Raw genomic sequence first — 13,752 nt, forward strand, 5'->3', positions numbered from 1 at the left:
GCTGCACTGTCGGAGGTGCAGTACTGAGGGAGCACTCATTGTCGTAGGGGCAGTACTGAGGGAGTGCTGCACTGTCGGAGGGGCAGTACTGAGGGTGCACTGCACTGTCGGACGGGCAGTACTGAGGGTGCACTGCACTGTCAGGGGGCAGTACAGAGGGAGCGCTGCACTGTCGGAGGGGCAGTACTGAAGGAGTGCTGCACTGTCGGAGGGGCAGTACTGAGGGAGTGCCGCACTGTTGGAGTTGCTTTGCTGAGGGACTGCTGCACTGTCAGGGAGGCAGTACTGAGGGAGCGCTGCACTCTCAAAGGGCAGTACAGAGAAAGTGCTGCACTGTCAGATGGGCAGTACTGAGGGAGCGCCGCACTGCTGGAGTTGCAGTACTGAAGGAGTGCTGCACTGTCAGAGGGGCAGATAATGAGGGAGTGCCACACTGTCAGAGGGGCAGTATTGAGAGAGCGCTGCACTGTCAGAGGGGCAGTACTGAGGGAGTGCCGCACTGCTGGAGGGGCAGTACTGAGGGAGTGCTGCACTGCCGGAGGGGCAGTACTGAGGGAGTGCCGCACTGCCGGAGGGGAAGTACTGAGGGTGCGCTGCACTATCGGAGTGGCAGTACTGAGGGAGAGCTGCACTGTCGGAGGGGCAGTACTGAGGGTGCACTGCACCGTTGGTGGGGTAGTACTGAGGGAGCGCTGCACTGTCGGATGGGCAGTACTGAGGGAGCACTCACTGTCGTAGGGGCAGTACTGAGGGAGTGCTCACTGTCGTAGGGGCAGTACTGAGGGAGTGCTGCACTGTCGGAGGGGCAGTACTGAGGGTGCACTGCACTGTCGGGGGGCAGTACAGAGGGAGCGCTGCACTGTCGGAGGTGCATTACTAAAGGAGTGCTGCACTGTCGGAGGGGCAGTACTGAGGGAGTGCCGCACTGTTGGAGGTGCTTTACTGAGGGAATGCTGCACTGTCAGGGAGGCAGTGCTGAGGGAGCGCTGCACTCTCAAAGGGCAGTACAGAGAAAGTGCTGCACTGTCAGATGGGCAGTACTGAGGGAGCGCCGCACTGCTGGAGTTGCAGTACTGAAGGAGTGCTGCACTGTCAGAGGGGCAGATAATGAGGGAGTGCCATACTGTAAGAGGGGCAGTATTCAGAGAGCGCTGCACTGTTGGATGGGCAGTATTGAGGTTGCACCGCACTGTCGGAGGTGCATTACTGAGCGAGTGCCGCACTGTCGGAGGGGCAGTACTGAGGGAGTGCCGCACTGTCGGAGGGGCAGTACAGAGGGAGCCCCGCACTGTCGGAGGGGCACAGTTCTGAGAGAGCGCCGCACTGTCGGAGGTGCATTACTCAGGGAGTGCCGCACTGTCAGAGGGGCAGTACTGAGGGAGCGCTGCACTGTCGGATGGGCAGTACTGAGGGAGCGCTGCACTGTTGGAGGTGCAGTACTGAGGGAGCACCACACTGTCAGAGGGGCAGTACTGAGGGAGCACTGCACTGTCGGAGGGGCAGTACTGAGGGAGTGCTGCACTGACGGAGGGGCAGTACTGAGGGAGCACTGCAATGTCGGAGTGGCAGTACTGATGGAGCACTGCACTATCGGAGGGTCAGTACTGAGGGAGCGCTGCACTGTCAGAGGGGCAGTACTGAGGGAGCGTTGCACTGTCGGAGGGGCAGTACTGAGGGAGCCTTGCACTTCGGAGGGGCAGTACTGAGGGAGCGCCGCACTGTCGGAGGGGCAGTACTGAGGGAGCGCCGCACTGTCGGAGGGGCAGTACTGAGGGAGCGCCGCACTGTTGGAGGGTCAGCACTGAGGGAGCTCTGCACTGTCGGAGGGGCAGTACTGAGGGAGTGCTGCACTATCGGAGGGTCAGTACTGAGGGAATGCTGCACTGTCGGAGGGGCAATACTGAGGGAGCGCTGCACTGTCGGAGGGGCAGTACTGAGGGAGCGCTGCACTATCGGAGGGTCACTACTGAGGGAATACTGCACTGTCGGAGGGGCAATACTGAGGGAGCGCTGCACTGTCGGAAGAGCAGTAATGAGAAAATGTTGCACTGTTGGAGGTGACGTCAGTTCGGATGGGGCGCAACCTCTCCCATTAAACCAAGGCCCCATCTGCTCTCGCAGGTGGATATCAAAGATCCCACGGCACTATTGGAAGAAGAGCAGGGGAGTCCTCCCCGGTGTCCTGGGGAAATATTTATCACTCAATCAACATCACAAAAATGGATTATCTGGTCATTATCACATTGCTGTTTGTGGGAGCTTGCTGTGCACAAACTGGAGGCCACGTTTCCCACATTACAACAGTGACTGCACTTCAAAAAGTACTTCATTGGCTGTAAAGCACTTTGAGAGGTCCTGAGTTATTGAACGGCCCTAGTCTTTCTGTTTTTATGCTAACTTCAAAAGAAAATTATCTCTCAATCAAACGAGGCAGGCAGCATTTCCGGGAATCTGTTTCCAAACTCAGACTCATCAAATTCACATCACGTGTGCTGGGTAATTGCCCCATTACTTTGTCCATTGCAGTCATTGAAGTTGAATATCGATCATGGCTGACCTGATCTTATCTCAACTCCACTTCCCTGCCCGCTCCCCATGAGCACTGACTCCCTTACCATTCAAAATAAACTCATTGGCTTCGAGTAATACCTGCTGGATCCGCCACACCTGACACAGTGAGTGTCATTGTGTCACTGCAGTTGGCAACACGGTCGATCCCATTAGCAGCGCCGCAGGAATAGACACCGCCTTCCCCCTCTGACCGCACGGTAATGGTGAAAGTCCCTGTTCCAGAGTCAAAGACTGTCGTGTTGGCGAGGAGACGCTGGTCATGGTAGAACAAGTAAGTTATGGGCGGCGAGCCTCTTTGGGACCAGCAGCTCAATGTCACCCTGTCTCCAATAGCAACCGTAGAACTATTCAAAGGGGAGATGAGAGATGGGCAGCTCACTGGGACTGGGAAAAATGAATTCCATGAATAAATACATTTCAAGCGCTAAAACAAATAACAACACCTTGCACTTAAACGTATTAAAACAGCCCAAGTGGTGAACATGAAGATTACACCTTGTGTGTTAGAAAGTCCTCCTGGGCGGTATAAGACATGTATTGGAACAGAAAACGACTTATTTGAAAACAGGCATGACAGGAATACCTCAACGAGCTTTATTTTCACCTTGGACCAGTCTGTATGTTTACATAGGATTACATAGGATATACAGCAAAGAAACCGGCCATTTGGCCCAATCAGTCCATGCTCCACTCGAGCCGCCTCCCGTCTTTCCTCATCTAACTCTATCAGCGTAAACCCTCTATTCCCTTCTCCCTCATATGCTTGTCCAGCCTCCCCTTAAATGTATCTATACTATTCACTTCAACCACTCCCTGTGGTAGCGAGTTCCACATTCTCACCACTCTCTGGGTAAAGACGTTTCTTCTGAATTCCCTATTGGATATCTTGGTGACTATCTTATATTGATGGCCTTTAGTTATGCTCTTCCCCACAAGTGAATTCACTCTATCAAAACCTTTCATAATTTTAAAGACCTTTATTCGGTTACCCCTCCGCCTTCTTTATTCAAGATAAAAGAGACCCAGCCTGTTCATCCTTTCCCGATACGTATACCCTCGCATTTCTAATGTCATCCTTGTAAATCTTCTCTGCACTCTCTCCAGTACCTCTACACCCTTTTTATAATATGGTGACCAGAACTGCACGCAGTACTCCAAGTGTGGTCTAACCAAGGTTCGATACAGGTTTAGCTTAACTTCACTACTTTTCAAATCTATCCCTTTAGAAATAAACCCTAGTGCTTGGTTTGCTTTTTTATGGCCTTGCTAACCTGTGTTGCAACTTTTAGTGATTTGTGTATTTGTACTCCGAGATCCCTGTGTTCCTCTACCCCACCTAGACTCGCACCCTCCAAGTAATAAGTGACCTCCCTATTCTTCCTACCAAAATGTATTACCTCACATTTATCTGTATTGAACTCCATTTGACAATTATATGGCCATTCTGCAAGTTTATTAATGTCCTCATGTAATTTGTTGCAGTCCCCCTCAGTATTGTCTATCCCCCCCAATTTAGTATCATCCATAAATTTAGAAATTTGCTTTTGATTCCAAAATCTAAATCATTGATGTAAATTGTGAACAGCAGTTGTCCTAGCAGTGATCCTTGTGGAACACCACTACCCACCTTCTGCCACTGTGAATAGCTACCCTTTACTCCTAATCTCTGCTTTCTGTCCTGAAGCCAGCCAGCAATCCAATCTGCTACTTGTCCCCTGACTCCGCATTCTCTGACCTTGTTCATCAGTCCATTACGTGGTACCTTACCGAAGGCCTTTTGAAAATACAGATAAATTACATCTGCCGCAGTACCACTGTTTACTCTCTCTGTTACCTCTTCAAAAAATTCAATAAGGTTGGTCAAGCTAGACTTTCCCTTTTGAAATCCATGTTGACTAGTCATTACTATGTTTTTGTTTTCTAGTGATTCTTCTATTTTCTCCTTTAGTAGGGATTCCATTGTTTTTCCTACCACCGATGTTAAGCTGACTGGTCTATAATTCCCTGGACATGTTCTATCCCCCTTGTTAAATACTGTTATTATGTTAGCTATCCGGCAGTCCTCTGGCACTGCACCTTTTTCTAATGAATTATTAAATATGTGTAGTAATGCCTCTGCTATCTCTTCCCTAGATTCTTTTAAAATGCATGGATGCAATCCATCCGGACCAGGGGTTTTATCCTCTTGGAATTTGATTGGTTTATTTAAGATAGCTACTCTTTTTATTTTAAATGCACTAAGCTCATTACTAATCTCATCGTGCAATGTCATGTCCGCCTGTTCTATATTATGTACAGAATATAACATTAATCCCTTGCTTTAGGGGTCTCCTAGTTTACGAGCCGATTATTTTTTATCTTCTCGACCTTCTATTAATAATGTTCACCAGTATCGCACACGTTTCTCCATTTGGGTGGTGCATTAACTTTGCACGATAAGGTAAAACGGGCGATATCAAATTCATCAGCCATTATCTACTATGTCTCATTTTACTTTCCACTAAAAGCAATGGAAGAGAAAATTGTGCGGGGCGTATAATAGGCAGTCAAGTCATTTTCGCCCATTTTACCCTTACCCAAAGTTAAACTGGCCCCGACTGTTTACAACACGTCTTTGTCTTTCACTCCACCATTGGCTCTCTCCCTGTTGCTACTCTCCCTGTTTCTCTATCTTACTCCCTCTGTATCTCTCTGCAGTGCCAGCTCTGGCTCAGTTGGTAGCACACTCGCCTGTAAGTCGAAAAGGTGTTGTGGGCTCAAGTCCAACTTCATGTGGCTTCAGCACATAAAGCTAGGCTGACACTGCTGTGCAGTACTGTGGGAGTGCTGCACTGTCGGAGGTGCCGTCTTTTGGAAGAGACGTTAAACCGATGCCCCTTCTGCTCTCTCAGGTGGATGTAAAAGATCCCATGGCACTATTTTGAAGAAGAGTAGGGGAGTTACCCCGGTGTCCTGGCCAATATTTATCCCTCACCCAACATAACAAAAACAGATTATCCGGTCATTATCACATTGCTGTTTGTGGGAGCTTGCTGTGCGCAAATTGACTGCCACGTTTCCCACATTACAACAGTGACTGCACTCCATTGGCTGTAAAGCGCTCTGAGAGGTGCTGAGGTATTGAAAGGCGCTATAGAAATGCAAGTCTTTCTGTTTTTATGCTAATTTCAAAAGAAAATAATCTCCCAATCAAACGAGACAGGCAGCAGCACTGGGAATCTATTTCCAAACTCAGACTCATCATTTCCCATCATGTGTGTTGGGTAATTGCCCCATTTCTTTGTCCCGTCATGCAGTCATTGAAGTTGAATATCGATCATGGCTGACCTGATCTTATCTCAACTCCACTTCCCTGCCCGCTCCCCATGAGCACTGACTCCCTTACCATTCAACATAAACTCATTGGCTTCGAGTAATACCTGCTGGATCCGCCACACCTGACACAGTGAGTGTCATTGTCTCACTGCAGTTGGCAACACGGTCGATCCCATTAGCAGCACCGCAGGAATAGACACCGCCTTCCCCCTCCGACCGCACGGTAATGGTGAAATTCCCTGTTCCAGAGTCAAAGACTGTCGTGTTGGCGTGGAGATGGTGGTCATGGTAGAACAGGTAAGTTATGGGCGGTGAGCCTCTTTGGGACCAGCAACTCAATGTCACCCTGTCTCCAATAGCAACCGCAGAGTTATTCAAATCTGACATGAGAGATGGGCAGCTCACTGGGACTGGGAAAAATGAATTCCATGAATAAATACATTTCAAGCGCTAAAACAAATAGCAACACCTTGCACTTTAGCATAATAAAATATCCCAAGCAGTGAACATGAAGATTACACCTTGTGTGTTAGAAAGTCCTCCTGGGCGGTATAAGACACGTATTGGAACAGAAAACGACTTATTTGAAAACAGGCATGACAGGAATACCTCAACGAGTTTTATTTTCTCCTTGGACCAGTCTGTATGTTTACATAGGATTACATAGGATATACAGCAAAGAAACAGACCATTCGGCCCAATCAGTCGATGCTCCACTCGAGCCTCCTCCCGTCTTTCCTCATCTAACTCTATCAGCGTAACCCTCTACTCCCTTCTCCCTCATTTGCTTGTCCAGCCTCCCCTTAAATGCATCCGTACTATTCGCTTCAACCACTCCCTGTGGCAGCGAGTTCCACATTCTCACCACTCTTTGGGTAAAGAAGTTTGTTCTGAATTCCCTATTGGATTTCTTGGTGACTATCTTATATTGATGGCCTCTAGTTATGCTCTTCCCCACAAGTGGAATCATTCTCTCTGTATCCACTCTATCAAAACCTTTCATAATTATAAAGACCTCTCTTAGGTCACGCCTGGGCCTTATTTTTTCAAAGATAAAAGAGACCCAGCCTGTTCATTCTTTCCTGATATGTAAACCCTCGCATTTCTAATATCATCCTTGTAAATCTTCTCTGCACCCTCTCCAGTGCCTCTATAACCTTTTTATAATATGGCGACCAGAACTGTACGCAGTACTCTAAGTGTGGTCTAACCAAGGTTCGATACAGGTTTAGCATAACTTCCCTACTTTTCAATTCTATCCCTCTAGAAATAAACCCTAGCGCTTGGTTTGATTTTTTATGGCCTTGCTAATCTGTGTTGCAACTTTTAGTGAATTGTGTATTTGTACTCCGAGATCCCTTTGTTCCTCTACCCCACCCAGACTCGCACCTTCAAAGTAATAAGTACATAAGAACATAAGAAATAGGAACAGGAGTAGGCCATTCGGCCCTTCGAGCCTGCTCCACCATTCAATGAGATCATGGCTGATCTTCTGCCTCAACTCCATTCACCGGCCCTTTCGCCATAGCCCTTGATGCCCTTACTAGTCAGAAATCTATCGACTTCTGTTTTGAATATACCCAATGACTGAGCCTCCACAGCCCTCTAGGGTAGAGAATTCCAAAGATTTCTCTGTGTGAAGGCATTTCTTCTCATCTCAGTCCTGAATGTCCTACCCTTTATCCTAAGGCTGTGGCCCCTGGTTCTAGACTCCCTAGTCAAGGGAAACATTCTCCCAGCATCCACCCTATCAAGCCCTGTAATAATTTTGTATGCTTCAATGAGATCCCCTCTCATTCTTCTGAATTCAAGAGAATACAGGCCTAGTTTACTCAATCTCTTCTCATACGACAGTCCCGCCATCCCAGGAATCAATCTCGTGAACCTTTGTTGCACTCCCGCTATGGCAAGTATATCCTTACTTAGGTAAGGAGACCAAAATTGTACACAGTACTCCAGGTCTGGCCTCACCAAGGCCCTATATAATTGGAGTAAGACTTATTTACTCCTGTACTCAAATCCTCTTGTAATGAAGGCCAGCATACCATTTGCCTTCCTAATGGCTTGCTGCACCTGCACATTCACTTTCAGTGACTCATGTACAAGGACACCCAGGTCCCTTTGAGCATCTGCATTCCCCAATCTTTCACCATTTAGGAAATATTCTGCCTTTCTGTTTTTTCTACCGAAGTGGATAACTTCACATTTATCCACATTATATTCCATCTGCCATGTTCTCGCCCACTCACTGAGACTGAGGAGATCCTCTTGAAGCCTCTTCGCATCCTCTTCACAACTGACACTGCCACTTAGCTTTGTATCATCAGCAAATTTGGAAATGTTACATTTAGTCCCCTCATCCAAATCATTGATACAGATTGTGAATAGCTAGGGCCCAAGCACCGATCCTTGCGGTACCCCACTAGTCACAGCCTGCCATCCTGAAAAAGACCCGTTTATCCCTACTCTTTGTTTTCTGTCTGTTAACCAATTCTCAATCCATGCTAGTAATACCTCCAATTCCATGGGCCCTAATTTTGTTAACCAACCTCTTGCGTGGGACCTTATCGAAGGCCTTCTGGAAATCCAGATACACCACATCTACCGGTTACCCTTTGTCTATGCCACTAGTTACATCCTCAAATAATTCCAATAGGTTTGTCAAACAGGATTTCCCTTTCATAAATCCATGTTGATTCTGCCCAATCTTACTCATAGGGCTAGATTTTCAGTATAGACAGTTTTGGGGCGCTAACCTTAGCGCCCGCCCCAAAGTAGCGCCCCGTTGCCGGAAATTCAGTGGCTTCGCCCTAAGAGGTTGGTGGAGTGCTAAAAGAGGCGTTCCACTACTATCTTTAGGCGCTAAGCCGGCGGTGCAGAGCGCAGCGCCCGAGCTTGGGCGCAGCGCACGGCAGACACTCTGGTGCCAGTGAGCTCTTAAAGGGGAAGGGTGCATGTGTTTTTTTTAGGAGGAGGAGGAGGAGGAGGAGAAGATAAATACACCATTCACAACAACACACTGGATCCTTCCACACAGCACATGCAGACTGCCGTTTAAAGTGCAGGAGGAGTGCCCTTTAATTTGCGCTCCCCAGGGTGTGTTGCGTTCCATTTTACAAACGCCCTGGACGCCAGCCGCAGAATGGGGTGGTCCGACTGAAGTTTGGATTCGGGGCGGCCAAAGGGCGTTGCACGAGGATGTGACGTCATTTTCTGCGCGCGCATCCGGGCGGCTGCTAAACTTTGCGCCGGCGCTAACGGGCAACTTAATTTGGGGCGGGGCGCAAACTGCGCTGCGCCCGGGCGCTACACGAATAGCGCCCGAAAATCACTTCTCTTAAGGCGCTAACTGCTGGCGCAAGCAACTGAAAATCTAGCCCTTAGTTTCTAAGTGTCCAGTTATTTTATCCTTTATAATAGAATCCAGCATTTTCCCAACTACTGATGTGAGGCTAAGTCAGAATGGTGTGTGACTACATGCATTTAGTAAAGTGCCTTCAACTTTGCCTGTTTAATATTTTTCTCCACGTTGACCCTCTTTACTGTTTGCCTTTGTTTCTGCTCCCTACTAGTTGGCAGACCACTTTTCTAACTTGCACTTCCAGCTTTGTTTCTCTGCATTCTGGGCCCACACTTAGGTTCCCAGCCCCCTGACAAACTACTTTATATCCTTCCCAAAAGCACTAGCAAACTCCCCTGCGAGGATATTTGTCCCGGTTCTGCCGAGGTGTAACCCGTCCAGCTTGTACAGGTCCCACCTTCCCCAGAATCGTTCAAAATGCCTCAGGAATTTAAATCATTCCCTCCTACGCCATCTCTCCAGCCACGTATTCATCTGGTCTATTCTCCTGTTTCTGCCCTTGTTAGTACGTGGCACTGGGATTAATGCTGAGATTACTACCTTTGAGGACCTGCTTTTTAAATAATTTCCTAGCTCCCTATATTCTGCTTGCAGGACCTCGTCCCTCTTTCTACTTATGTCATTTGTGCCGATATGGACCACGACCTCTGGCTGTTCACCCTCCCCCCTTCAGAATGTCCTGCAGCCGCTCAGTGATATCCTTGACCCTGGCACCAGGGAGGCAACATACCATCCTGGAGTCACGTCTGTGGCCACAGAAACGTCTATCTGTTCCCCTTATGATAGAATCCCCCATCACTATTGCTCTCCCACTCATTTTCTCCCCCCCCCCCCCCGCCCCGTGCAGCTGAGCCACTCGTAGTACCACGGACTTGGCTCTTGCTGCATTCCCCTGAGAAACCATCTCCCCCAGCAGTATCCAAAATGGAAAATCTGTGACCTTCCTATACTTCCTACAAAAATGTAATACTTCCCATTTATCTGTGTTGAACTCCATTTGCCAATTATATGCCCATTCTGCAAGTTTATTAATGTCCTCCTGTAATTTGTTGCAATCCTCCGGTATTGACTATCCCCCCCAATTTGGTATCATCCAATAAATTTAGAAATTGTGTTTTTGATTCCAAAATCTAAATCATTAATGTAAACTGTGAACTGCAGTGGTCCCAGCACTGATCCTTGTGGAGCACCACTACCCAGCTTCTGTCACTGTGAATAGCTACCCTTTACTCCTACTCTCTGCTTTCTGTCCTGAAGACAGCCAGCAATCTATTCTGCTACTTGTCCCCTGACTCCGCATTCTCTGACCTTGTCCATCAGTCTATTATGGGGTACCTTCTTGAAGGCCTTTTGAAAAATCCAGATTATTGACATCTACAGCATTACCCTTGTCTACTCTCTCTGTTACCTCTTCAAAGAATTCAATGAATTTGGTCAAGCAAGACTTTCCCTTTTGAAATCCATGCTGACTATTCATTAATATGTTTTTGGTGTCTAGATGTTCTTCTATTTTCTCCTTTATTAGGTATATCATTACTTTTCCTACCACCAATGTTCCCTGGACATGTTCTATCCCCATTCTTAATATCGGTATTACATTAGCTATCTGGCAGTCCTCTTGCACTGCACTTTTTTCTAACAAATTATTGGCCTAGACATTTGGGTCCCAACGCATGAGTACACACTGGGTACTCACCCGCAGGCCCAATGGAAGTGCCGATTTCGTACATGCGCGGGAAACCGGCACTTCCGTTCTCCTGAAAGAAGGGGTTGACTGGTGGAACGCGTGCGCCGGAGAGGCACCCCGTGCGCATTGAACTTACGTTTTTTTTGCAGGTTTCTCTGGGAGGGTAAGTCTCCAGGAGTTACACTTTTAAAAAGCAGACACAAGGCCTGCTTTTAACAAGGTAAGTGGTGAATTAGTTAAAATTAAAACATTTATTCCACAGGTTTATTATTTTTAAATACTTTAAAGAAAGGTAAGTTTATTTTAAGCCCTGTTAGAAAATGTAATTAATTATTTCAAAAATTTAAATTATTGTTTATAATAGTTATTTCATGTAATTTATAGTTATTGAGGATTTAGTGATGTTTTGGGGCTTATAGTATTTATAGGTTTGACAGCTCTTCCTGTCAAACTTATGAATGGAGCATTCCCTGCTACCATTGGCTCTCCATGGCCCACGTGATCCCAGGGGACGCATTGAACTAACTGCGCCCCTGGGATACGCAAGCACTGCGCGCCGGCAGTTGGAGGAGGCCCAGGATCGGAATCCCACGAGGGCCCACAGCTCAACGGCCGGCGCGCTGGGTAAGTGCAGGTCGGGGGCTTGCACCCGCGGGAAGCCCCCGACCCGAATTTCTGGGCCAATAAGTATGTGTAGTGATGCCTCTGCTATCTCTTCCCTAGATTCTTTTAAAATGGATGGATGCAATCCATCCGGACCGGGGGTTTTATCCTCTTGGAATTTGATTTGTTTATTTAATATATTCCCTCTTTTTATTTTAAATGTACTTATCTTATTAGTCATCTCATCATCCAATGTCATGTCCACATGTTCCATGTTATGTACAGAATATAACATTAATCCCTCGCTTTAGGAGCCTCCTAGTTTACGAGCCGATTATTTTTTATCTTTTTTACTTCTCGAGTTTGTATTAATAATGTTCACCAGTTTCGCAAATTTTTCTCCATTTGGGTGGTGTGCTAACTTTGCGCAATAAGGTAAAACTGGTGATATCGAATTCATCGGCCATTATCTACCACAACTCATTTTACTTTCCACTAAAACCAATGGAAGATTCATCTTGGCCGGAAGCATAAAATGGTCTGGCAGTTGAACTACCCCACAAATGAATTTCTATCCCTATTTGTATAGCCTCTACGTATGCCTCAAATTTTACAAGTCAATATGTATTTCCCTAATCATACCACTATAAGAACATAAGAATTCGGAGCAGGAGTAGGCCATACGGCCCCTCGAGCCTGCTCCGCCATTCAATAAGATCATGGCTGATCTTCAACCTCAACTCCACTTTCCCGCCTGATCTCCATATCCCTCGATTCCCCTAGAGTCTGAAAATCTGTCTATCTCAGCCTTGAATATAAATGATTCAGCATCGACTGACCTTTTGAGTGGAGATTTCCAAAGATTCTCAACCCTCTGAGTGAAGAAATTCCTCCTCATCTCACTATTAAGTGGCCGACCCATTATCCTGAGACTATGCCCCCTAGTGCTAGACTCACCAGCCAGTGGAAACAACCTCCCAGCATGTACCCTGTCAATCCCCCTCAGAATCTTATGGCCTAGAAATTCAGTTGGTTGCGCCAGCCGGTAGCGCCTCAGGAGGAGTAGATGTCAGGCGCTAGGCGGCTAGCGGCCGGGCGCAGCGCGATCTGCGCCTCTCCCCAACTTCACTCACGATTTAGCGGCGGCGCAAAGTCTTTGCGCGCGCTCAGCTGCGCGCGCAGATCCTGACGTCATTTCCTCGTGCAACGCCCTTTGTGCGCCCCAAACCGGAAATTCAGTCGCGACGCCCCATTGTGCGCCTGGCGCCCCTAGCGACTGGTAGAGTGGAACGGTGCTGAGTCGATGCGGGGCGCGGGGGGCGCAAATTAAAGAGCACACCTCCTGCACTATAAAAGGCTGCCATTTCGCAGCACTCCTTCATGAGATACGGATCTTTGCAGAGAGACCAAGGTAGAGAGCTTTCTGCTTTGGCTCAACACTAGGACAGGTACTTGTGGCTTCAGGCCACAGCTTTCCACTTGTCTTTGCCTTCATTGACATATCATTGTTTGCTAACATATTATGGGGGCTGCAATGGGTGCAAACGCTGGCTTTCTCCATTGCATCCAAAGGGCTCACAGACGCCGTGAGAGAGTGGCAGCCCTGGCTAGACGGAGAAGGGGCAACAGGCGTCGGGAAAGGAGGCCTTACCCACCCAGGGTATACCGCCAGCAGTTCTCCTATCTCAACATGTCTCATGAGCAGTGGGTTCGGAGGCTGTGATTCCGAAGGGAGGTGGTCACAGAGATCTGCCACCTGCTTGGCGGTGATCTGCAGCCACAGCTGAGGAGCAGGACGTCTCTGTCGGTGGCAGTGAAGGTGACGGTGGCTCTCAACTTCAATGCCACCGGCTCCTTTCAATCCGCTACTGGGGACATTTCCAACATCTCCCAGTTCACCGTGCATTGCTGCATCCGTCAGGTGACCAATGCCCTTTTCAAAAGGAGACGTCAGTTCATCTCCTTCTCCATGGCCCTTGCCAAGCAGCAACAGCGTGCAATGGGCTTTGCAGCATTCGCGGGCTTCCCCATGGTGCAGGGCGCCAGTGACTGCATGCATGTGGCTTTGCGGGCACCTCTGGAGAATTCCGAGGATTACCGCAACCGGAAGGGCTACCATTCGCTCCACGTCCAGCTGGTGTGTGACCACAGGCAGCTCATCCTAGCTGTCAATGCCCGCTTTCCAGGCAGCAGCCACGATGCCTTCATCCTGCGC

At 48.1% G+C, this 13,752-nt stretch overlaps 1 protein-coding gene across 7 annotated transcripts in view; it reads right to left on the bottom strand.

Moving 5' to 3' along the window:
• Positions 1–13,752, bottom strand: part of LOC147084956 (Fc receptor-like protein 2) — a 177,492-nt gene that overhangs the window by 41,433 nt on the left and 122,307 nt on the right. For 5 of the 7 annotated variants that reach the window (XM_085979653.1, XM_085979650.1, XM_085979652.1 and 2 more), the window contains 2 exons: positions 5,991–6,296; positions 2,650–2,955 (listed from right to left, as the gene is read on the bottom strand). The exons of 1 other annotated variant lie outside the window; for it this stretch is intronic. In XM_085979653.1, the coding sequence (XP_085835779.1) occupies positions 2,650–2,955; positions 5,991–6,296 (612 nt within the window). The remainder of the gene's footprint in view (positions 1–2,649; positions 2,956–5,990; positions 6,297–13,752) is intronic. One more of the 7 variants, XM_085979656.1, reaches the window with a different exon arrangement.

Source organism: Somniosus microcephalus, unplaced genomic scaffold (assembly GCF_052327205.1).
Source record: "Somniosus microcephalus isolate GS21.2 unplaced genomic scaffold, FLI_Smic_1.0 unresolved_chr9, whole genome shotgun sequence".
In the NCBI taxonomy this organism is placed as follows: Eukaryota; Metazoa; Chordata; class Chondrichthyes; order Squaliformes; family Somniosidae; genus Somniosus; species Somniosus microcephalus.